Here is a 25,356-nt window from a genome sequence, read left to right on the forward strand (position 1 = left end):
CTTAATATTCTGTTACCATTCAAGTGGAGAAATTCCATTCTTGTTTCTAATTTTTTTGTTACTACCAAAGGTTTGCTTTTTTTAATGGGCCAATTTAAAAGGAAAAAGAGCTTTTATATTAATTTTTTCAAGTGTATTTTTCTTCTATTTTTATTCAAATTACTCCTTTTTTTGTTTTCCTTTGATATGTTTTTCTCACATAAGATTTCAGTTTGTAAAGTACGTAATGGTAAAGGTCATTATGTGCCAGGAAAAATGCTAATCACTTAAATACTCACAAGATTATGTGAGGTGTAGGTGTTATTTCCATTTTATAGATGGAGCTGAGGCTTGGAATGATTAAGTGACTTCATTAAGGTCAGATAACAGAAAAACAGAACTGAAAATGACCTCAGTTTCCGGATTTCTCTTTGATTACTATTTTGGTTATACCCCATAGTTACACTGGTGAGCTGTTTTAGGTTATTTTATTTTTGACCTAATAATTAGTTTATAAGAACATTGTTTTTGGTTTTAAAATAGTGTAAAATTTGTCTGGTTTTACTGCATTCTGATTTGAAACCACAGGGAGCAAATGTTCTAGTCTTTTAAAGCATATTATTTCTGATGTTCATAAAAACTATTCATAAGGTTAAAAAAATATTTCCTATTGGTGGAATATGGAGCTCAGTGTGTAGATAGGCCACTCAACACTGCTCTCATTTCTCAAGAAACCTATCTTCCAGTCCTGTTGTAAATTAATAGTGAATTACAATCTCCTGCTGCTGCTGTAGTTTTTCTGATTTTCCTTTTAGTTTTAATAGTTTCACCTTGATGCGTCTTTTTTTTTTAAGTGTCCTTATTTATTTATTTTTAACATCTTTCTTGGAGTATAATTGCTTTACAATGGTGTGTTAGTTGCTGCTGTATAACAAAGTGAATCAGCTATATGCATACATATATCTGCATATCCCCTCCCTCTTGCGCCTCCTTGATGTGTTTTGATGCACAAGTTTAAGATCTTGTGTTTCTTAGTAATTTGTATTATATTACTTACTTTTCTTATCTTTCAAATCTCATTTAAGATTTCTTTCCCCAATACCTCTATCATTTAAGAATACTATTGTAGCCAGTGTTTTCCTTTGGTGTAAGTTAGATTGAGGAATCTTTGCCCCAGCCAGCAATCTTAACCTTATTTACTTTAGCTGCATATCTTCATCAATGTAATTGAGATGTCACATTTTTTTTGAGGTTTGGATTGAGGGCGTGTACATCAGTTCCAGTTATTAACCCTTCTCATCACTTGATCTGTTCTCATTCTTTCCATCTCTCCCTCTTCTCCCTTCTCTCCTCTTCCTGCCACACATTTTCTGTTTAAGAGTTTGATAACCTATATTCTGTTTTAATATAATGATTAATCAAGCAATTCTATCCATATTCTTAACATTTTAGTCATTAATTTGTATCTAAGTAAACAAGATGTTTTACTCAGTTACCATCAAGTAAATTATTTTATCATGTTCAGATTTCTTCCTTCTCCCCCTTCCCTTATATTTCTTACTAGAAATAGTAATTACCTTCTTATTTCTTCGTTTTTTCATTTATATTTACTTTTATTTTTCATGTTGTCCTTTATTTATTTTTTAAACATCTTTATTGTAGTATAATTGCTTTACAATGGTGTGTTAGTTTCTGCTTTATAACAAAGTGAATCAGCTCTACATTTACGTATATCCCCATATTTCTTATTATTTCTTACTAGGTTTTTCCCTAGAAATTTTCCTTTGATTTTCTTCTCATATTCCAAATAATGCTGACTTTGATCTATTGGTGAATTTTTCTAAACTTTTTACAAAAAGCTTGAAGGAAATATACGAAAATGTGTTTACTGTGATGAGTCGTACGGATGATTTTTTAAAAACAACTTTGAATCCCATGGAATATTATGCAACTACTACAAAGAATGAGTTAGGTCTAAATTAAGAAGCTTATATATTTTTAACTGGAAACAAAGCGGACTCTGTGCTAACGTGAATGACATATAGCTCATTTTTGTAAAAAGTAAACAAGTAAAATCTAAAGATATAGCTAGTGGGAATCAGCAGCATAGCACAGAGAGATCAGCTTGTGGTTTGCAATGACCTAGAGGGGTGGGATAGGGAGGATGGGAGGGAGGCTTAAGATGGAGGGGATATGGGGACATGTGTATGCATGTGGCTGATTCACTTTGTTGTACAGCAGAAACTAACACAGTATTGTGAAGCAATTATACTCCAATAAAGATCTATTAAAAAAAAAAAGATGTAAATATGTTTGTAGAAATTTTTGTGGATACAGAGAAAGATGTGAAGATGAGCACCGAAGTATTAATACTGGTGCCTTCGAGTGGCTATGAATGGACTAGGGAAAAGGGATAATTATGATTTTTCACTTAATTTATTGTAATAAATGTGTTTTTCTATTATAATTTGAAAAAGCAAGAAAATAGAATAAAGAGAGATATAATCATTGTGAACTTGTATATTTAATTTATATTGTAAAATACTAATTTTGTTTGCTTTTTTTACATATCAGATTTCTCTTGGTAAAGGGGTTTTGTTGTTAAGTAAGTTTGAAAACTTCTGGAGTAAGGGAAAAGAGATCTAACAGCTGAGACACCTGTTTACATTCTAAGCAGTATGCTAGACTCTGACATATCCTTCCATTTAATCCTCATAATAGCCTGTGAAATGTTATCATTTGATTTCTGCAAATGGGGGAAAGTGATTCAGAAAATGATAATAGTGCAAAGCATTAAATGCCTATGTGGACATTGTCTCAGTTCATTGTAACTCATCTAACAGCTCTGTGGGGTATAGGTGCTCATGTTATTCCCATCTTATCTAGGAAGAAACTGAGGCTCAGAGAAGTTAAATAACTTGCTTTGTGTCACATGACTAACAAGCGACTTTACACATGAGAGATAATTCCAAGACTAAATGATTTCTGCCAGGCTTTGCCTTCACATGATGGCAAACACGTTCATTCTTTAGCTTATGTGTGAAAGTGAATTCAGTACATGAGGGGTCAGTGAATGAAAGTTGAGGATAAAAGAATGTCTGAAAGCAACAACATAATTTTGCCTGCCTGTTATTTTGACTCCTGGTAGTAGAGGCTCGATGTGTGTTTCCCTTTTATTTGTTTTGAAGTATAGATACTGGGTCAGACTTTTTATTTACTTTGAAATATAGCTGCCTGGTCAGACTTTCATGATTAGTACAGTCCTGTACTCATACTAATACCTCCTGCAAATAGAACCAATATGATAATTGGGAGTTTTGGTTATTATATAATTGTTAATAAAACAAAGGATGTAGATATTGATCACAAATCTAGAATGCAGTTACAATTATGAGACCTTTTTTTACCATATAAAATAAGACTGTCATGTGAAAGCAGAGTATTTTTTAATAAAAGCTTACATATAAATAATTTCAGTATGTAAAATTTTGTAGTCAGTGACACTAGGGATTAATCTAGTATTGACTTTCAGTTCTGTAATTTTAGGGCTCCTGACTGTCAGTTTCATAATGTTTGTTAGGCCTAAGCAGGATACCTGTAGAGTAGCAGCTGATAATTTGTGGATAAATTGGGTGAAAGAGAAATGTTTTATTTTTGATTTCTTTATTTTTTGGCTGCCCTGCGTGGCTTGTGGGATCTTAATTCTCTGACCAGGGATCGGCCACTGGCCCATGACAGTGAAAGCGCCGAGTCTTAACCACTGGACTGCCAGGGAATTCCCAAGAGAAATAAGTTTTAGACGTCTACTGACATATCACTATTTTAAGGAAAATGAGATATGTTATGTAGAATTCTCTTTTACAGCGAACCTTGTATATTCGGACTTCTTAGAATAGGTAAAAATTAAAAACTGACCACTGCTGGTGGGAGTGTAAATTAGTATAACCACTTTGGAAAACTGTTTGGAAATATTCTAAGGCTTATCATATGTATACTTCATGACCAGGCATTTCCAGTCCTGGGTTTGTATACAACAGAAGTGTGTATATCTGTGCACCAGAAGACATAGCTAAGAATGTTCATAGCATTATTCATAATGGTCTAAACTGGAAATAATCTTATATCTATCATGATATAGGAGAATGGATAAATTCTGTTTTTTTCCTACTAGAGCAGTGAAAGTGAACAACAGCATGGATGAATCTCAGATATAATACAGAATGAAAAACACATGAGTTCATCCTATTTGTTCCATTTATATAAATTTAAATATGGTGTTAGAAGTCAGGAAGAGGGGTTAGTCAGTGGGGTGCAGGGCCTTTGTACTTCTGGTGGTTACAAAGGTGTGTTTACTTTGTGAAAATTTATCAAGCCATACATTCTCAATTTTGCACTTCAGCTATATGTTATACTTCAATTAAAAAGTTTACTAATGAGTAAATGAATATAAATGAATGAGTAATAAGGGGAACTGATAGGGACAAAATACTATATGCCCGAGGCTGGTAATTCTGTAGGCTTACTGACAGAGGTTAACTGTTGTCAGTTTAGCTGGGGGCGGGACTGGTTCAGCGGATTTCTTAATTTTTATGGGTTTATAGAGGATTGCAGGCAGTGGATAACCAAATATAGGAAATGAGTCAATATTTAAGGTGATAATATTGCTAGAAGAAAATTAAGTAGTTAATCTACTTAAAATTTCAAAAATTGTCATAAAAAAGTATGTAATTGTGGGCATGATTGTCTGCCACCATCAATAATGATTTTCCATAGGATCCTTCTAGGAAGCAGCCTAGCTTAGATCATCAGAAGAGGGCTGTTTCCTTTAGCCTAGCTCCTCCTGATTTTTCCCCCTGTCATCCAGCTGAATCACAGGTCTGGACAGGCAGGAGGTTGGGTGAGGTATGTGTGGTCATGCAAGTTTCTAGGTCTTTGTAATGTTTGAGGGCTCCCGAGGGTGTCTCACAGTGACAGACACTTTAGCTGAATTAAGCTCAACTGTCAGTGTCTGATAAGGTTAAAAATATGGATTCTGGAGTCAGATCTTGACTGTGCCACTTGCTGGCTCAGTAACTTGCTGGGCAAGTTAACTTCACTTCCTGACCCTCTGCTTCTTCACAGGGTAAAATGGGAATGACAGTAGCACCTCTCCAGTTGTTGTGAGAATCAGATGAGATAAGGAATGCAAAGGGCTGTCCTGCGTGGAAACTGCTCAATAAATGTCAGCTATTTTACGATTATTCTTATCACTCATTTAACAAACATTGATTTTTAGATTTGTTGTTATTTTAAAAATTCACTTATTTCATGATTGCTGTAGATAACTTTGAACTTTTGCTGTTGCTGTGAACATCCCTACAGCTCTCCTTAATACTTGCTTTGAAGCTAGATCTCAAATTTCAGAAGTGATGGAGAATAGTGTAAGCCTGGCCCTCTGGAATAGTCACTTTAAATTCTTGAGTCTTTAGGTGAGGCTTTCTAAAAATCCTATATCTCAGTGCTCCTTTCTTAGCAAGATAATCCCACTTTCATTGTAAGCTTGGGGTCATTTGATGTAAACCTCCGTAGCTTCCTTTCCACCCGTGACTTATTCACCTCTATTTCTGTCTTTTCCCACTTAAAGGAGAGGAAGTTTGGTATTACTTACTTAAAACTTTTTAGTAGAACCAGATGATCTTCAAAATAAAGTAAAAATTTCTCAGCATTTTACCCAAATCCTTCTGTAATCTAGGTCCTGCTTTTATCTCTTACCACTCTGTGTTTCAGTCAGACGCAGCGCACCATGTTCTTTTAGACCTCTTATACCTTCTTATAACTGATCTTCTGCTTGGAATTTCATCTGCTCTTTGGGACTTAGTTTCCTGTCAGTTCCTCCCGGAAGTCCTTCTTGATCTTAGTAGATAACTTTTTCTTCCTGAAACTCTCAGTACCTTGTATATTTCTCTTGCTGTAATGTTCACGTTGTATTTTCGTTAGTTTGGGCTGCTATAACAGTATACCACAGACTGGATGACATAAACAGCATTTGTTTCTCACAGTGTTGGAGGCTGGAAGTCCGAGATCAGAGTGCCAGCATGGTCAGGCTTTTTGTCGGGAACTTTTCATGGTGTATGGAGGGCTGTCTTCTTGCTTTATCCTCAGACGACAGAGAGAGGAAGAACTCTGATACCTTCATCCCCTTAGAAGGGCACCCATCCCATCGTGGGCCCCCCCCCCCCGCGATCTCCTCCAAACCTGTTGACCTCCCAAAGCCGTCACAGTGGGGTTTAGGGCTTTAAAGCGTGAATTTTGGGAGACACAGACATTCAGTCTGTAGCATAGTGTGTTGCTATCATTTGTTCACAAGTCTTCTGGGAGACTGTGCCTCAGTGTAGGCCCATCTGGAATCTCAAGTTTAATTAACTAAAGGACATTGTAAAAATAAATTCACTACTAAAAATCTGGTGCATGGATTCTTGGGGATAACATTTTGGAACAAGATTTTAATATTGTATACTCCCTTTCTGGGATGTCAAATTTACCTCCTTTAAGAGAACAAAGTAACTACTATTCATTAAAATGAGTAATATCTGAGAAATGAATTCGTTTTTAAAATATGATCAATAATTTCAGTTTATATCTTCCTGTATTTTAGGTAATGGAACTGTTGGTCCATCTGAATAAGCGTATAAAAAGCCGCCCCAAGATACAGCTCCCAGTAGAGACACTCTTGGTTCAGTACCAGGACCCTGCTGCAGTTTCCTTTGTCACAGTGAGTGTTATCTTGGAATATTTTCTGACTTACAGTAAGTTTTCTTTCATAACATTTATTAGATGTCATCAGTATATTGGCAAGCCTAGAATTTCACCTTAGACTAAATGAAACGTGAGGTGTTTTTCTTCAAAAGGACACACTGTTTTTCCACTGAGTATTGATCTGGAGGAAATGGTAGGAACAGGATAATGTATGGCCGTTTACACAGGGCAAAGGAATGTTGGTGTAATGACTTGTCAGGTATGTTGATTTACAAAAAGAATGATTGATTCTTAGTAAAAGATTATGAGAGGTCAGTCTGAATTAGAAAGAGAAGGTTATTTTAGTAATTGACCAGTTGGGAAATGGCAGCCTAGGATTTAACATGGGGTCTCCACTTAGCTTGAAAGGATTAATGTAACAAACTGGGAGAGCTGATACTGATGTGTAGTATGTAGGTTTAGGTAGGTCAAATGATTACTTTTTTCTTTTCAGTGAAAAGTAATTGCACATATGAGTACTTTATTTTCTCCCCAGCTTTATTGAGGCATAACTGACAAATAGAATTGTCTATATTTAAAGTGTACAGTGTGATGATTTGATATACGTATAAGTGCTTTAGACTAGATCATGCTGTCTCATATGAAGCCCATCTTAAAAGTAAGCATTTTGAGTAATTGGGGCTGGAGTTCTTCCTGAGATATACTAGTTGGTCAAGCTGCAACAAACAGGTGATAAACATGAGGAAGGAGGATTCAATTTCTTTGTTATAACAAAGCTGCCTAGGTTATTAGTCATGTGTTTTTGTTGAAATCCTAGAGTATTTCTTTCATACTTACTTGACTTTCTCTTGTTGCATTAGAATTTTACTATAATTTATGTTAAGATGGGCTATCCTCGCCTACCAGTGGAAAAACAATGTGAGCTGGCTCCTACACTTCTTACTGCCATGGAAGGGAAGCCTCAGCCCCAGCAGGACAGGTATGCTTTCCTCAGTTACCTTATTGCCCACCTGTGAGAGTCAACAGCTGCCATTCAAAAATAGATCCACACATTTGGTTTCACTTGGGCAAATACAAAGGCTTGAGTTGAGCTCTTTGAGTTGACGGTTCTGTGTTAACTCAACATTACTGTTTTGTTAATTTTATAAATTATAAAATTTCTTGTGAGCATATCAAAAAATGTGTAGAACTAACATTTTTCTCAATCTAAATGCATTTTTATTTCGGTTAGTTATTTTGAAGCAACTGATTTTCTGTGATTGCAAAAATTTGAGATCTAATATGCTTTTCATCAGACATTTCTTTCTTGGAGGATATAAAGTTTCAGAGCAGTTTTCTTAAGGAACTAATTATTCGTTTGTATTAATATGGGAATTGGAGAGGTGAAAAGGAATATCATCCTTAGTTTCTAGGCTTAGCTCAAAACTTCTGTATCCTAAGCCCTGTTGTGGTGACAACCATGAAAAGAAGTTGTGGAGGAAAGATGGATTTAAATCATGTTTTCACTTCACTTTTTAGAGCATAAACATTTTTAAAAGATTGTAATACAGATATTTACAAGTAAAATTAATAGACATTGTAAACACTGTTTGAAATTTTCATGTTTTAATAGCAACAGGTTTAGTGAAAGAAGAAAAGAATCTGTTACTTAAATTCACACAGTGGAAATTTAATATTGTATTCCAAATATTGACATGATTGATGTTTAATTTCTTTAGATTTAGAATGACTTTATTTTTAATTAAATGTGGAAAGGAAAAAAATGATTGACAGGACATGTTATAAGTTGAACTTTACCTAAGGTTTAATATTAAATCTCTTGTGGTAATAGATATTAACACTGAGCCCATATTATGTACATTTTTCTCAGGTGTTTTTGGTGATGAGCCAGATTGGCTAAATGTCACTTATTACTCAATATCCTGAGCTTTTAATAAGAAAGAAATAAGAATGAAGTCTAGGCCACTCCCTAGATTAGGACTTTGTAAATTAGTGGTATTGAAAATGAATGGCCCTTGCTACGATTGCTACTTTTTGTTATGTGATTTTATTTTTTTTTGGTTTTGTCTGTTATTTGCATGTATAAAAAACCTTATTTTTTAAATAGTTGCAATAAATGTAATTGTTTTTTCAGCTTAATGCATCTTTTAATACCAACCCTTTTTCACATGAAATACCCTGTTGAATCATCAAAATCAGCTTCTCCGTTTAACCTTGCTGAGAAACCAAAGACTGTGCAGCTGCTTTTGGACTTCATGCTAGATGTCCTTTTGATGCCTTATGGGTAAGTAAAAAAAAAAATAAAAACAAAACAAAGCAACCTTGTTCTTGATTGCTTTTACTGTGTGCAGTCAAGTACTCTTTTCAGTGATTCAACTTTCACTTGAAAATGAATGTCTCAGATTTGTTTTGCTGCAGCCCTGACCTCTTCTAAACTGCAGCGCCGCTGCTTACTGACCTTATGGGTGTGGAGCTGCTGCTGTGCTTTCAGACTTGCCCCGTCCAAGCTGAAATCAGTCTTCCCAGTAAACATAGTTTCTCTTCTTTAACTACCATCAGTGCTGTGATGATTCTCTTAGCCTTGTAGGCGCTCAGTTATAAATTGCCTCTAGCTTTCTCTTCCTCGTTGCTGCAGTATCAGTTCCGTAAGACCTCCTTCCTCCTCCTCCATGTGTCCTGGAACCATTCCCACTGCTGCCATTCTAGTTTCGGCTCTTTTCAACTCTTTTCATCTCTTTTCATGACTTTCTCACCAGCTGCTCTTCTTCAAAACTTTCTACACTGCCACAGAGTTTCCTGATTTTTAAAACACAGATTTTATCAGTGACCCCTTAAAATCCCTGGGCTGTTATTTTCCAGTCATTACATGCACTCATGCATTTCATGTACTCTATATCTCCTTGCCTGTCTACATTTTAAGAGAAGACAGTTTTCTCTGCTTAGAATGCTTCCCCATCAAGAAAGAAAGAAGGAAAGAAAGAAAACAACAGAAAACGACAGCCAGGAAAACCACTTTGAAAAAGCCTCACAAACTAGCTTAGAGGCCAGTTCTGTTGTCTCTGACTAAATCCCTGCCCTACGCACAGGACTCTTCCTTGTCCTCAAAAGGCTAAGCACCCATCTGAAGTGCCACTTTGTGCTTTTATTGCATTGTTGGCTTATCCCATCCTAATAGATTGGGAGCTCTTTGAAGTCAAGAGCTGTTTACTCTAGCTCTGGTTCCTGGCGTAGCGCCCACGTTGTCATCTGCTTCCAGCCTGCTCCTTTTCTAGGTTGTCCTGCTGCCAGAGAGATTCTTCTAACGTATTGCTTTCATTACATTTCTTCCCTGACCAAAAATGCAGTATACACTATGAGCGTGGCATGGGGGGCTCCACATCACCTGTCCCTCCATCCAGCCACGAGAGTTCACACTGTACGATTTCTTTCCTCTCCTTTTTGCTCTCCTCCCACTCCTCTAATTTGGCGGCTTTATTTTCTGGACCTTCCACTACCTCTGTCATATCATTTCTTACTTCCCTGCAGTTTCTTTGTCATCTGATAACATATCATATGCTGTTGCACTTGTTGTGTTGTTATTGTCTCAACTTGCTCCAGATGGCAGACACTCAGTCTTACACCTCCTGCTGTTCCTCTGTCTTGTGCTTAGGATGGTGTTTTGCACGATGTTAGCTGTTCAGTAGTTATTAATTGATTTACTTACTGCTGCCAGTCTTGCTATAACTGAGAAATAAATGAAAACCTCCTTTTATAGTTGTTGAATCAGGAGGCAGCCAGAACTGGCAGGTGATGATGGCTTTGGTAATTTAACTTTGAAATCCAAATTTAACTTAGGCACACAATGTACCCAAGCCAGTAGTTCCTCACATTTTTCTTACCAGTGAGAATTTGCCTTGTTTATATAAAAGTATTAAAACGATTCTTTAACAGGTTTTTAAAAAAAAATTAGATGAATTTAGGAATGGAACAAATATGGTATATAGTAATGTGGAATAATTTACTGTGCCATTAGGCTTCAGGTGTTTTCTTTAATTTTTATTATAACAGGTATTTTATTTTAATATCCAGTCCGGTAATTTGTCAGCATAGAATTTTAGAGTTCAGAAGGACTTGAATTAATATTCATATCAAAATTTTCATTTTGTAGATGAGGAATGCTAGTTTAGTGGTTCAGAATGAATTTATCAGAAATCTTATTTTTAATCTATAGAAGCTAAAAAAGAAATGGGATGATAAATTAATAACTAGCTGCAAAGCTGTATGCTTTGAACATATAATGGAAAAAGCTGGTCCTTATTATGATTTTTTTCCTCTTTGGATCCTTTTGAATTTTTTCATTTTTGGGGTGTATGTGCTTGTATGGTAAGTGGTTTGGAGGTTTCAGTGAGTTTTTCTATTTTTTAAAAATAAATTAATTTTATTTATTTATTTTTGGCTGCGTTGGGTCTTCGTTGCTGCGTACGGGCTTTCTCTAGTTGCAGTGAGCGGGGATTACTCTTTGTTGCAGTGTGCGGGCTTCTCATTGCTGTGGCTTCTCTTGTTGTGAAGAACAGGCTCTAGGTGTGTGGACTTCAGTAGTTGTGGCACGCGGGGTCAGTAGTTGTGGCTCGTGGGCTCTAGAGCGCAGGCTCAGTAGTTGTGATGCATGGGCTTAGTTGCTCCGTGGCATGTGGGATCCTCCTGGACCAGAGCTCGGACCCGTGTCCCCTGCATTGGCAGGTGTGTTCTTAACTACTGCGCCACTGGGGAAGCCCTCAGTGGGTTTTCTAATGCAGAAATATAAGGAGTTCAAGGAGAATTGAACAGAAATGGGAATGACTATATTCTCTGCTTTGGGTATAAAACAGTAGTTCCCCCTCCACCCCATTACAGTCAGTAAACCTTTGTATTTGTCAACTAAAAACTTAAAATGTAGTGGGTCCATAGTGGCTTTTAGAACAATTATTTATAGATTGAGAGTGAACAGAATGTTTATATTCATTGTTGGTAACTGTTACAGTTCATTTGTAACCAGGTTGAGCAGATGTACTCTAATGGTTAATTTGCTGAAGATGTAGATACCTTTTTTAGATAGTTCTAAAGTTTTTCTTTATGATAAAATTTTAATTTCAAGTGTTTATTCTTCTAACAGCATTCTGTGGGAGGAAAGTATATAACTGAATGTGCTATATATATGCATGTGTTTGTATGTGTTTATAGAGAGGTTAAATTTCTATTTCCTTTCCAGATACGTGTTAAATGAATCCCAGAGTCGCCAAAATTCATCTTCAGCACAGGGTTCTTCTTCAAATAGTGGGGGAGGTTCTGGAATACCACAGCCTCCCCCAGGAATGAGCTTTTATGCAGCTAAACGAGTTATTGGAGATAACCCATGGACACCTGAACAATTGGAACAGGTATCACACACTGCTTGTTCATACGGAGCTTAACCCTGCACACTTGCCCCTTTGAAGTCCGTGGAAGTATGTGTTACATAATTCCAGCGTATTCAGGCTCTGTAATGAGATACGATTGATGTAACGTGTTCTGGTCATCATGTCATTTATTGGTTAAAGCCCCAGGGAAAGGGAGGAGTGGGAAATGCTGTTTAGTTTTTCTAATACTGCTTACATATTTCAAGTATAAAATACAGCCCATTTATAAATTGAGTAACTTTCATTTTAGTTTTTAATTACAGGTTTAATAATTATCTAGCTGCTTTGGTGCAGTTGAAATACAATTTATCTTATATTATTCAGCTTTTTAGGGCTGTACATTTTGTGTAAAGTGAGGAACAAGTGACCATATGGGGGAAAAGCATGACCCCCTTTTATATTTCTTCCTGGGAATTGAAAAATTGGCATTAAGAATTTTATTCTGGATTTAAACAGGACACAGATGTTCTCTGAGCAGCTTTTAAAAAAGACTGGTGCTCTACAGAGAAGGTGCCTCACTGTGTCTGTGTCATCAGGCACCTCAGGGAAGAACAGATGAGATCAGTATGTAATTATTTTGGAATTCAAGCAACATGGGTTAGTCTTCCAATCCTTCCTTTATCTCTCCATGGCAGTCTAAATGATTTGATCCTTTTCTTTTTGGCAGTGTAAGTGATCACTGATCAAAACAGTGTTCCCAGGAAAGGGAAAAAGGCAAGTGGGCATTCTTGCCACTCAACAAATTTATAGAATGATTTGTTCAGCAAGGGCTCTATTTGATTAGATTAACATCTTCGTGTTTTATAGATCTTTTTTCTTCTTAAACCATGATGTAAGTAAGAAAGAAGGGTAAATAGTAACAGAAGCTACTCTTTACTGAGTGTGATCTATGTGACAGACTGAGTACTGAGTACTTTGAATACATTATCTCATTTAATCCTCACAGCAGCCTGAGAAGGTATAGAAATTTAGTTCCATTTTGTAAAAGGAATTGAGGTTTTGAGATTCACCACAGTCTGACTCCTAGTAGTAGGCTTATGAATCTAGGTCTGTCTGAGGGCTAAAGCTATAAGTGCTGGAGAATCATTGTTAACATTATAAATTGTAATCTTACGTTGGTCGTTATTTGCTGATTCCTAAGGGCTTCTGTATGCCTTTTGTCAATTTCATGATCTAGTGTTCAACAGTTTAGTTTCAAGGATGACAGCTGTTTTCCTCTAATTTTTAAATATCTCTTTTGTTTTTTACATTTTTTTCTTTCAGATAAGACAGCTTTTATTTTTTTCAAATTATAAAGTTAGTGATAATGTAAATGTTCAAGTAATATAGAACATTATAACGAGAAATTAAAAATTACCTGGAATCCGGCCACCCTAGTTTGTCATTCACCTACAGCCTGCTCTGTGTACATGTGTGTGTACACAAATATAATTTTACACAATACATTTTTACGTATCACATAACACATTATTTGAACTTCATTTTTTTCATTTAATAGTATATCAGGTTTTTAAATAATGTCCTTTTTAATGTCTGTATTAAATGTAATTATGTGTAAACCACATATTTTTTAAACTAGTCTCCTATTGCTGGACATGCGTATTGTTCTCAGTTTCCTTTGCACACTTTTTTTTTTTTTTTTTTTTTTTTTTTTGTGGTACGCGGGCCTCTCACTGTTGTGGCCTCTTCCGCTGCGGAGCACAGGCTCCGGACGCGCAGGCTCAGTGGCCATGGCTCACGGGCCCAGCCGCTCCGCGGCATGTGGGATCTTCCCAGACCGGGGCACGAACCCGTGTCCCCTGCATCGGCAGGCGGACTCTCAACCACTGCGCCACCAAGGAAGCCCCTCCTTTGCACACTTTTTTGTGTATATCTTTGTGTAGTTGACTTCCATAACTGTGGGTGCAGTAAATGCTTGCATCTTCTCTGTTGTAACTCTTGTTGCAGGTCAGTTGTGTTGAACATGGGGAGGGAAGGCAGGCATTTTTATGATCCTTTTTAATTGCATCCTTTGTCATTTAGTTATTGTAAACTTTATCAGTCCTAATTCATATACATGAGAACTATCATGTAACTGATTCTTAAAGGTAAAGTTTCATTTTTCAGGTATATTTATCCTAAATAGTTATTTGTATTGAAATTCATAGCTCCTTCACATTGCATGAAGTTCTAAGCAGAATCTCTCTTCAGTCTGTGTTTCATTTTAGCCAGTTAGATTGAATACTGTTTGATTAGAATTTCACTTGCATTTGCAATTCTTGCATATGTTTGAAATCATGTTTTTTTCAGTATGTAAGAATATTGAGGGCAGAGTTAGTATGTTAACAATAGATTAGAACTTCATGGAGTGTGAGTTTAGTTCTTTTTGAACTGTCAGAAGAATCCATGGAGTACTTCTGATGTACCCCCACTTCTACCTGGAGGCTCCAGATTTGGACTTCAGTTCAAGGCTTCATCATTTTAGAGAGGCTGTTAACCTAAGTAGGAAGGCTTCGTATCATAATGGCCTTGGAGTCCAAGACTTGGGTTTGGATTGGGCCTTCATCGTTTACTAACTGTGTCTTAATCTCTTCAGCCTTGCCTCAGTTTTCCTTATCAGAAAAATAGGTATAATGGTACTCATCTCACAGATTGTGAGGGTTCAATGAAATCATGAATATATATGGTTTAGTATAGCCCCAGGCACATTTAAGCCTAAACAGGAGTGGCTGCTATTGTTTTATTAATCTTTGCTTTAGGAGCATACTGATACGTGAAACAGATGTTATAGGTTGGTGGTCTTTGTTTCTCTGATAAGTGGTTTTCCTTCCCTTCATTTATCTGCAGTGCAAATTGGGTATAGTGAAATTCATAGAAGCTGAGCAGGTGCCTGAGCTCGAAGCTGTTCTCCACCTGGTGATTGCTTCTAGTGACACACGCCACAGTGTAGCCACAGCGGCGGACCTGGAGTTGAAAAGCAAGCAAAGGTAAACTGCTTCCCTTTTAAACTTTCGAAATTAAAAAGAGGCCAGATTTCTAAAAGCTTGCCTAGCACATATTGGTTCATGTTGGGTTTTGTGTAGTGAGACATTCAGTTGATGAGATTGTGAAATATACCTAATTTGTATGAAAGACAGTTTGCTAAAGAGCAGAATTCTGTATAAGACAAAGAAGAAAAGCTGTTTGGAGAAGTAGTTTAAAATTGGAATGGGTCAGGATTATAACCGTAAGAATTGAAACCTTTGTCTAGGTAAGTGAACTTAAAGAACTGATGTTAAGAAAATGTCAAAACCCGGAAGTTATTCATTTTTGATTCTTCCTCTATCTCAAATTATTTGAGATGGCTTTTAATAAAGGGTATGTAGGTATTATGGTTAATATTGATGAAAATCAGGTCCCGTGTAAAGAGGTGTTGAATAGATCTTAATTTACGCAGGAGGAAATACATATAGTAAATAGGCTCATAGAAAATATTGTGTTTAAAAAATCAAATCATGCACAAAAAGGCAGTGGTATGCCAGTTTGTACCCATTGGTAAATAAAATTGTGCAACATTTGATTACTCCATTTAAGTTTCTGTTCAAACTGCTATTCTTATACCCTGTTGATTGACACTATAAGTTGAAATAATTTTTGGAAAGCAGTTTGTAGTAGGTAATGAATCATAAAAATATTTACAATCTTTTATCTGAATCTTCTGGGAAGTTATCCTAAGAGAATCATTCAAAGAAGAAAAATATTTAGAAAAATGTTACAGTTTCATTCATTATACCATTTCCTGTAGTTGTTCAAAAAAAAGGAAACAAATTCAGATTTCCACAATAGGTAAATAAATAAATTATGTGACCTCTATGGAATATTATATATCTGCCCAAATAATTATAAAAATAATAAAGCAACATGTAAATTGCCTCCAAGTAATGGCAAATGAATAAAGCATAATACAAAATGATATACGTACTGATTTTAATAAATGACGTGCAAAAACTGGAGAATACATGAAAAATTGAAGATACTTTGTTAAAAAAATCAGATTATGGAATAGTTCTTTTTTGAATTTAATGCTAAATGTAGTTAACAAAATGGGATATCTCTAGGTCCATCCATGTTGTTGCAAATGGCATTATTTCATTCTTTTTTTATGGCTGAGTAATATTCCATTGTATATATGTACCACATCTTCTTTATCCATTCATCTGTTGATGGACATTTATTTAGGTTGTTTCCATATCTTGGCTATTGTGAATACTGCTGTTGTGAACATAGGAGTGCATATATCTTTTTGTATTATTGTTTTGTTGGGATATATGCCCAGCAGTGGGATTGCTGGATCTCACTGGCAACTCTCTTTTTATTTTTTTGAGGAACCTCCATTCTGTTTTCCAAAAAATCTTCCTTTAAAACTTCTCATTGTGTTTGAACTGACTCCATTCTTTACACCATACAGTAGATTGCATTGTTGGAACTATAAATGTGGTGCTGAAGTATTCTAATTAGTTTTGGTTTTGTTTATTAAAACAATTGTATTTTCCCAAAAATAGCATAACATTGTTAAGAGGTAAAAAGTGAGCTGAGAACAATATGTAGATATCCCATTTTGTTAAATAAAAGTATCTCTACAAGTGATACGTCTGTTTCTTTATCTACCTGCCATGCCCATCCAACTATTTTACATACATAGGAAAGAAGTGAAAAATACACACCAAAGTTAGTTGTTACTGAAAAGGAATAAAGAGGGTTATGGTGCAGATTATAAGGAATTTTATTTTCTGTGTTATTCATTTCTGAATTTTCACAAGCATGTAATCAGGAAACTAAAACTAGAAAGGTAGCAAGAAGAAAAGTAGAAGAAACAGTGAAAATTATCCTTATTAGTTAATCACTATTAAGTTTTTAGTTTGTTTTACTAAAGTGTGTGTGTGTTTTGTCAAAAATCTCTAAACCTGAAGTATTTATAGGAAGGAAACAAAGATGGAGCTTGAGGATTAGTTTGTAGCAATCAGCTGAGGAAAGATATAGGTAAATAATAAGTAGAATTGTAGTAGAATATCTTTGAGGCTAGTGGAATTGTGGATATCCAGACAAGAGGTGGATTGATGAGCTATGAAAGAAGAGATGGATTAGAAAAACAGTCAAAGCAGCATGATAAATTATGTTTGCACAAATATAACATAGTTCGAAAGCAGAATCAATGTCAAAAGAGAATAGAGTATGGTTAAATCTCACTAATCAAGTGAAATGCAGGATTGCATTATTGCTGGGTTTATAAGATGACTGGCAGGGGCTGCTGCAGAGGGTGGGTGCCCATCAATAGTAAGTCATCTTATTGTGGTCCCCAATTAGGAATAAGTCTTAGTGACTAATGGCAGCAGGACTGCTCTGTAGAATTAGGTGCTAAAATTGCAAGTGGGTGCTGGGAGATAAGAGGGGGGATACTGGGGATCACAGTGACATGGTATTTAAGAAATGCCATGGGTTGAAAGCTTCCTAGGGTTGTGGCTTTAATGGGTAAAATGTTTTTTGTCACTTTCTGTATCACTTTTGAATTTCCAAGTGGCTGAACAGAAGAATCATGCCTCAGGGCTCTTTGAACAAGTGTAGTATGGCTCTGCTGTGTTGTAACTGCTCTGTGGCATTGGCCCTGAGAGTGGAAGACAGTCCAGATTTCTTGAGTAGTACCAAATTGGGCCACTGGATACACTGATCTATCTTACTTTGAATCATGGTGGGATAAGTGACTTTTTTTTCTGTTTGAAAACTAACTTTGATAGAAGTTAATCCCTTTCCTTCTCTTCTTTAATGGGCAGTGTCAATTGCCCATTTCATTTGTGTATTATAATATTTTTCTTTGGTAACACATATTGAGGCTATGATTTTTTGAAATTATTGGAGTGGGAGAAAAAAATAATAATTTTAACAAGCTTTGTTGAAACCCTCTGTAGCTTGATAGACTGGAATAATCCTGCCATCATTAATAAGATGTACAAGGTATACCTTGGAGATATACCACTGAAGACAAAAGAGGTAGGTTTTTTTTTGTTTACTCTCACATCATCATAAAAAGCATTTTATTGACATGGCTCTATGTATTTGAACATTTTCTCCAGGTTATTTTGATTTAAGCTGAACCTATGCTGTGGGAAATATTGATACTAGTTTTAAGCCGTACTAGTCTAGGTGGATTAAAATCTCCTGGTACCTTTGTTTGCCTGATCTGGTGTTTTCAATTCAGGTGCTTAAATAACGATTGTCCAGATTATGCCTCAATGAACGTTTTCTGTAAATATTTCAGGCTTTATTGGATATACCGTTCTGAGGCTGCAGCTGCTCGGCTCTGCTGCAGCATGAAAGCAGCCGTAGGCAGGACAGAACTGAATGAGCATGGCCGTGTGCCAGTCAGGCTTTATCATTACAGAAATTGGAATTTCATATTATTTTCATGAAATACACTTTTACAAAATATTGTTTTTATTTATTATTATTGTTTTGATTTTTTAAAAATCATTTGAAAATGTAAAAACTACTCTTAACTCACAGACCTTACTAAGATAGATGGTAGGCCAGATTTGGCCCACGGGCTGTAGTTTGTTGACCCGTGGTCTAGAATCTAGAACAATAGGTGGGTTCTTCTGAATTCTGGAAATAAGATGTTTGCTTAATAACATAGGTTCTGTTTAGTTAACTGTGTTTAAAAGTGTTCCAAGTAGAAACCTAGACTCTAATACAAGATTATTTGTTTGCTTTCTAAACCATTAATAGTTGTTTAAAAAACCATATTAGCTCCAGGGAAAACTGGACAGCTACACGTAAAAGAATGAAATTAGAACACTTCCTGACACCATACACAAAAATGAACCCAAAATGGATCAAAGACCTAAATGTAAGGCAAGGCACTATAAAGCTCTCAGAGGAAAACATAGGCAGAACACTCTATGACATAAATCACAGCAAGATCCTTTCTGACCCACCTCCTAGAGAAATGGAAATAAAATAAAAAATAAACGAATAGGACCTAATGAAACTTAAAAGCTTTTGCACAGCAAAGGAAACCATAAACAAGACAAAAAGACAACCCTCAGAATGAGAGAAAAAATTTGCAAATGAAGCAACTGACAAAGGATTAATCTCCAAAATGTACAAGCAGCTCATGCAGCTCAATATCAAAGAAACAAACAACCCAATCCACAAATGGGCAGAAGACCTAAATAGACATTTCTCCAAAGTAGACATACAGATTGCCAACAAACACATGAAAGGATGCTCAACATCACTAATCATGAGAGAAATGCACATCAAAACCACAATGAGGTATCACCTCACACCGGTCAGAATGGCCATCATCAAAAAATCTACAAACAGTAAATGCTGGAGAGGGTGTGGAGAAAAGGGAACCCTCCTGCACTGTTGGTGGGAATGTAAACTGATACAGCCACTATGGAAAACAATATGGAGGTTCCTTAAAAAACTAAGAACTGGGCTTCCCTGGTGGTGCAGGGGTTAAGAATCTGCCTGCCAATGCAGGGGACACGGGTTCGAGCCCTGGTCCAGGAAGATCCTACATGCTGCGGAGCAGCTAAGCCCGTGCGCCACAACTACTGAGCCTGTGCTCTAGAGCCCGTGAGCCATAACTACTGAAGCCTGCATGCCTAGAGCCCGTGCTCCACAACAAGAGAAGCCAGCACAATGAGAAGCCCTCGCACCGCAACGAAGAGTAGCCCCTGCTCGCCGCAACTAGAGAAAGCCCACGCGCAGCACCAAAGACCCAACACAGCCAAAAATAAATGAATAAAAATAAATAAATTTATTTAAAAAAAGGAGTAGAGAGGCAAACTCTAGTTATTGAGATGGGTATTTGGCATGTATTTTCTCTTTTAAAATGAAAAAATGAGGCTTCAAGAAAGCAGTTAACATGCTTTATTGGCAAAGATGAAAGTTGAACTCTTAAGCAAAAGCTAGAATTTTGGGAAATTTGTATTCATCACGATGAGCTTGACAGCTTGTCAGTGCTTACAGACTTTTCTGATGAGATTGGTCATGATATTAATGTGATTTTTTTGTGTACGCCGTTTATGTTTTGTAATGAAATATTTGCTTAACTCGGTGAGCCAGTATTTTCCAAATGACCAGTGATGTTACAGAAGCATACAGGGTAAGGGAGCCATTCAGTATGCAGATAGACTGGTGGAATTTAGTAGAACAGTATGCAGATGTTCCATTGATACAGTTTCAAATCCACATGGCAGTTAACCTTTAAGAACCTATTGCATATCAAGTTTGGGGGTGGCATCAAGTATCTGAAATTACCTGAAAAGGCTGAAACCATCCCCACTTTTCCGGTCACATATCTTTGTGAAGCTGTTTTTTTTTAACATACTTAAAACAAAACAACATATTACAACAAATTAAATGCTGACAAAGATATAAGAATCCAGCTTTCTTTTATTAAGGTGGACAGTGAAGAGATTTACAGAAAATATAAAACAATGCCACCGTGCAGTTTTTTGTTTTGGAAAATATAGTTTTTTATTTTTCTTAAAAATACGTTATTTATGAAAGTATATAATGGGTTTAATATTATTATTATTATTTTTTTTTTTTTGCGGTACACGGGCCTCTCACTGTTGTGGCCTCTCCTGTTGCGGAGCACAGGCTCTGGACGCGCAGGCTCAGCGGCCATGGCTCACAGGCCCAGCCGCTCCGCGGCATGTGGAATCTTCCCGGACCGGGACACGAACCCTTGTCCCCTGCATTGGCAGGCGGACTCTCAACCGCTGCGCCACCAGGGAAGCCCAATTTTTAAGTGAATAAGTACTTAAAATATTTTCAGTTTTAATTTCTAGTATATTAAATATTGATAGGTATTCAGTATAAACAAAAGCTCTTTGGAAGTTTCAGTAATTTTTAAGAGTATAAAGGGATCCTGAAACAAAAGTTTGAGCGACCATTGATTTAGATGATCTCTCATGATTTTTTTTTTCAATTCACAATAATTTTGAAGTGCTGAGCTATAATCACACATATTTTCAACAGGGAGCAGTTCTGAAGCCAGAGCTGAAAAGGGACCCAGTCAGTACAAGGGTTAAGTTAAAGATTGTCCCCCACCTCCTTCGTTCTAGACAAGCTGCTGAAACGTTCCCGGCTAACATTCAGGTAACTCATTCTTTCCAGAGAAAAATGGCCTGTTTACAACTTTCATGTTTGTTTAACTAGACAAAGAATTGCGTTAATGGATATTCAGGAGGTAGGTTGATATGTATAACAAGATTAATGAGATTCTTTCTCAAGTTGAGCTGCAGAAAATACTTTTTAATTATAGCTATAATAAAATATATATTTTATCAATATATATTATATATAATATATATTATAAATTTTTATTATAGAATATATGCTGTATATGGTTACCATTCTCCCTAAATGTATGGTGATAATTCCTTTCAAACTAGTGCTTTTCTGAGTGGCTTTTTTCCAAAAATGGTAGCACCAGAAACTTGGTCACTTAGGTGGAAAAATGAGTCATCCTTGACTGGAATCCCTCGTGAAGGCAGCGGCCACAGCCTCTGGATGCTGCTGCCTCAGTGTCTTCACCCTCGTCTGCCGAATGCTGATGTTAATGGAGATTGTCACTTCTTGTTCTGCTTGCCACAGTCGTCTTCCTTGTTGCCCTGCCTCTAGTCTTCCCCACAGCCAGTCTGTTTTCTGTGTTGCCACCAGAGTTATTTTTGCAGTTGGAAATCCTTGTACTTTGTTGGTGTGGGATATGAGCCCCTCCGGAAAAGCTCTTGCCTTTTGGTCCAAGTAATGAAATGACCAGCTCAGTTCTGGAGACAGATTCATTTGAGCATAATTTTGTCATTAGTTACTTACTTTTGATCTTAAATAAGCCTCAGGGTTTTTCCTGTTTTTCTTTAAACATAAAAAAAGTCTGTAAAATGGATGTAGTGATAGCAGCTACCTCATAGCAATGTTGTAAAGACTGAGTGGGTTAGCAGGTAGAAGCTTTAGAGCAGGGTGGCTAGTACTCATTCAGTTAGCAAGTTCTCAGTAAATGGTGGAAAGGCAGCAGTTATGTCCCTTCTGGTCTCGTATCTCACCATACCCTTGCCCTGTACCTTATGCTCCAACAGAGATTGTTGCTGTTTAAGTATGCTGTTTTCATGGCTCTGTGTCTCCACTCCTGGCATAGTGGCCCTCCCCCCTGTAGCCTGGTAAACATCTACTCCAGTTTCAGGATTTGCTCCGGTGTGCCCCTTGCTATCTGAAATGTTCCCATTTCCTGCCTCTCATCTCTTTCAGTCCCAAAGTAAGAACATTGTCCTCTTGCTCCCTGTATGTGTGTGGTGGACATTGGCTTCTGCCTTCGCATCTCTCCCTCTTAAGGCTTATTTGTTTAAGTGGCTGTTTCCTCCTTTTAGATGATACAACTTTTATTCCCAGTATCTGGCTCTCTAATATTTGACTGATTTCAAGTACTCTGTTCTGTGTTTCCATGAACATAAAATAATCACAGAGCTTCTTCTATTTCACTTTCCAGGCACTGTTTCCCTGACAGTGTTTTGATAATTTTGGTTCAGAAAATTTGGTTGTAGTAACACTACATTATATAATAAGCAGCTAGAAGTTTGTGGCAGAATATTCATAGACATCCTGTAGGTGTACACTTTATTTATAGTTATTTATGTTTTCAAAATGAGTCCACGTGTAATTAAGAAACCTAATACCCCCAAAATAATCTTCTCTGCTCACGTCCCCTGCATGAGAGTGGCAGCCCACTGCAGCGTGAACTCTGTGTTGCTTCCTAGTGGTAGCCCCACGAATGTTGCAGACTTGTAACATCTACCATTGTGTTTGTTGTTACTCCACAGACTGTTAATTGAAGCTACTGACTGGCTTCCTAAGGCCGTCAGCTAAAATATTTGTATGAAAGAGAACTGCATTAATTTCGAAGAACAAGGCGTAGTGCAAAAGACCTACTGTTGAATACTTAATAATATTTGAAGATAGTAAATTGCTATTCTTGTTAATTGGTATTCTTGACGTTTGTTCCTTTTTCATAGGTGGTGTATGATGGGCTCTTTGGTACAAATACAAATTCAAAATTAAGAACATTATCCCTGCAATTTGTGCATCACATTTGTGTAACGTAAGTTTTTTGAACTATTTATAAAGTCTTCAAGCTGTTGGAGTGATGAAGTGATGCAAGTATATCTTACCTAGAAAGAAATCGTGTTTGTTTATCTTAAAATATTTCATATTTTAATAGATTATTTAAATTTACTTCAGTTATGTCTCTATTTTAAGTAATAATCTGAAAAGATATGTAATTATGAAATTCTTATATCTTGCTTTGTATGTGTTATTTTTTCAAAAAGCTGTCCAGAAATCAAGATTAAGCCATTAGGTCCAATGCTTTTGAATGGCCTCACCAAGCTAATCAATGAATATAAAGAAGTAAGTGACTTGTTTTTTTAAATTTTTGTTAACATTTTATATTTTAAAGTATTTTCTGTTATAAACTTTGCTGGTCTATATGTTGATATAGTTAAAGTTTGCTGTTGCTCCATCATTTCTTAACATTTTTAATTGAAGTGGCGCAAATTTCAGAAATTACCATCATCTTTTGCCCTGTTTTTTTTGAAATAAGTATTAAAAACTGATACGGATCTTGAGGTTGTCTTATCATTTCTTTAAATAACATTTTAAAAAGCTAGTACATTTTATTTTACTTTTAGGCACTGTGCAAAAATGGAATGAAAAGAATTAAATTTTACTTTATGATTTATTTCCATATAGGTCTATTTGGATTTGCTTGTTTTGAGAAACAGTGTTAATTCTTAGGGACTGAGATTTTATTGATTCAAAACTCTGTCAGACTACCAAATACACTACCAAATGTAAAATAGATAGCTAGTGGGAAGCAGCCACATAGCACAAGGAGATGAGCTCGGTGCTTTTTATCCCCTAGAGGCGTGGGAAATGGAGGGTGGGAGGGAGACGCAAGAGGGAGGAGATATGGAGTTATATGTAGACATATAGCTGATTCACTTTGTTATACAGTAGAAACTAACACACCATTGTAAAGCAATTATACTCCAATAAAGATGATAAAACAAACAAACAAACTCTGTCAGAACATGCATTCAGTAAATTTTTGATTCCTTAAGCTAAGTGGAATGAGGATTCCTTGAATTGTAGATTTTCAAATCCTGATTTTCCTTGCTGTATTACTCGTACCATTTCTAGTATTTCAGGGGAATTTGCTAAAAAAGGTAAGGTTTCAGGAACTCTAGTTAGTATTTCTTCCTAAGTCGTAGCTAAACATGAATGCATGTTTGCAGTAGTATGGTGACCAGTATTTTGCCATTTGGATTTAGAATTGAGTTTGAATTCTAGTTTTGTTCCTTGGTGAGTTACTTAAATTCTTTGGACCTCTGTTCTTTATCAGAAAAATGAGGATAATAGTATCACTTCATTGGATTATTGTGAAGATTAAATGAGATAATTCATGTAAATTATTCAGCACAGTAAAGGCATATTAGTAGATATTATTAATGAAAAGCTATTCATTTGTTGTGCAGCTGTGCTTTGGGGCAGTGTTAGGCCTGACTCTCCTGTCTTCTGTTGATTGAATAGAGCTTGCATGGTTCATAAGGCCTTGGGAAACTTTCAGATTATTTTTATGGCGTAGTCAGATTCTTTGGATGGTTGGTAGAAATAAAAATGCTTTGGGGCTTCTAGGGGAGGAACTGTATATTTGAAGATAGGTTAGAGAGGCCAGATAAACTACAGGGCTGTAATCCTTTTACCTCCAGATGACACTGCATGTCTTCCCAACAGATGAGTCTGTAAGAGTGGCCATGTAGGTGTGTGAATCCTATGTTAAATGTATAAACTTCGGCTCATAGAAGTGTTACTATGTTCTAAGTAATGTCAGGCTATTGGTTTTCATAAAACCATGTAAAATTCTATCTGTATCTTGAGTGGGAACCTCATTAACTCACCCGAATACTATGATCCCTTTAATTTTTTATGGTGGAAGATATGAGAAGAAGCTGTTTCTAATGGTGCAGATTTTTAGACAGTTGCTCCCCAGCTTACTACAATTTTGGGTGAGAGAGAGTGGATCCTAGCCTGTTGGGCAGGTGAATTTTCTAATAAGTTAAGCTGTTTTCCTAGTACGTTGGTGGTGAATTTTGGTCTTTGCGGGTTATATAGTATTGAAACTATCCTGAACTTAGCACCAGCTAAG

The 25,356-nt window shown here is 36.3% G+C and overlaps 1 protein-coding gene across 4 annotated transcripts in view; it reads left to right on the top strand.

The window, feature by feature from the left end:
* ECPAS (Ecm29 proteasome adaptor and scaffold) overlaps positions 1–25,356 on the top strand; it is a 98,524-nt gene that overhangs the window by 28,450 nt on the left and 44,718 nt on the right. For 3 of the 4 annotated variants that reach the window (XM_060154641.1, XM_060154639.1, XM_060154640.1), the window contains exons 3-11: positions 6,614–6,730; positions 7,575–7,693; positions 8,849–8,998; positions 11,942–12,110; positions 14,955–15,094; positions 18,050–18,131; positions 21,138–21,257; positions 23,165–23,250; positions 23,480–23,558. In XM_060154641.1, the coding sequence (XP_060010624.1) occupies positions 6,614–6,730; positions 7,575–7,693; positions 8,849–8,998; positions 11,942–12,110; positions 14,955–15,094; positions 18,050–18,131; positions 21,138–21,257; positions 23,165–23,250; positions 23,480–23,558 (1,062 nt within the window). The remainder of the gene's footprint in view (positions 1–6,613; positions 6,731–7,574; positions 7,694–8,848; positions 8,999–11,941; positions 12,111–14,954; positions 15,095–18,049; positions 18,132–21,137; positions 21,258–23,164; positions 23,251–23,479; positions 23,559–25,356) is intronic. The other variant, XM_060154642.1, reaches the window with a different exon arrangement.

This window comes from Lagenorhynchus albirostris, chromosome 7 (assembly GCF_949774975.1).
Source record: "Lagenorhynchus albirostris chromosome 7, mLagAlb1.1, whole genome shotgun sequence".
NCBI classification, from domain to species: Eukaryota; Metazoa; Chordata; class Mammalia; order Artiodactyla; family Delphinidae; genus Lagenorhynchus; species Lagenorhynchus albirostris.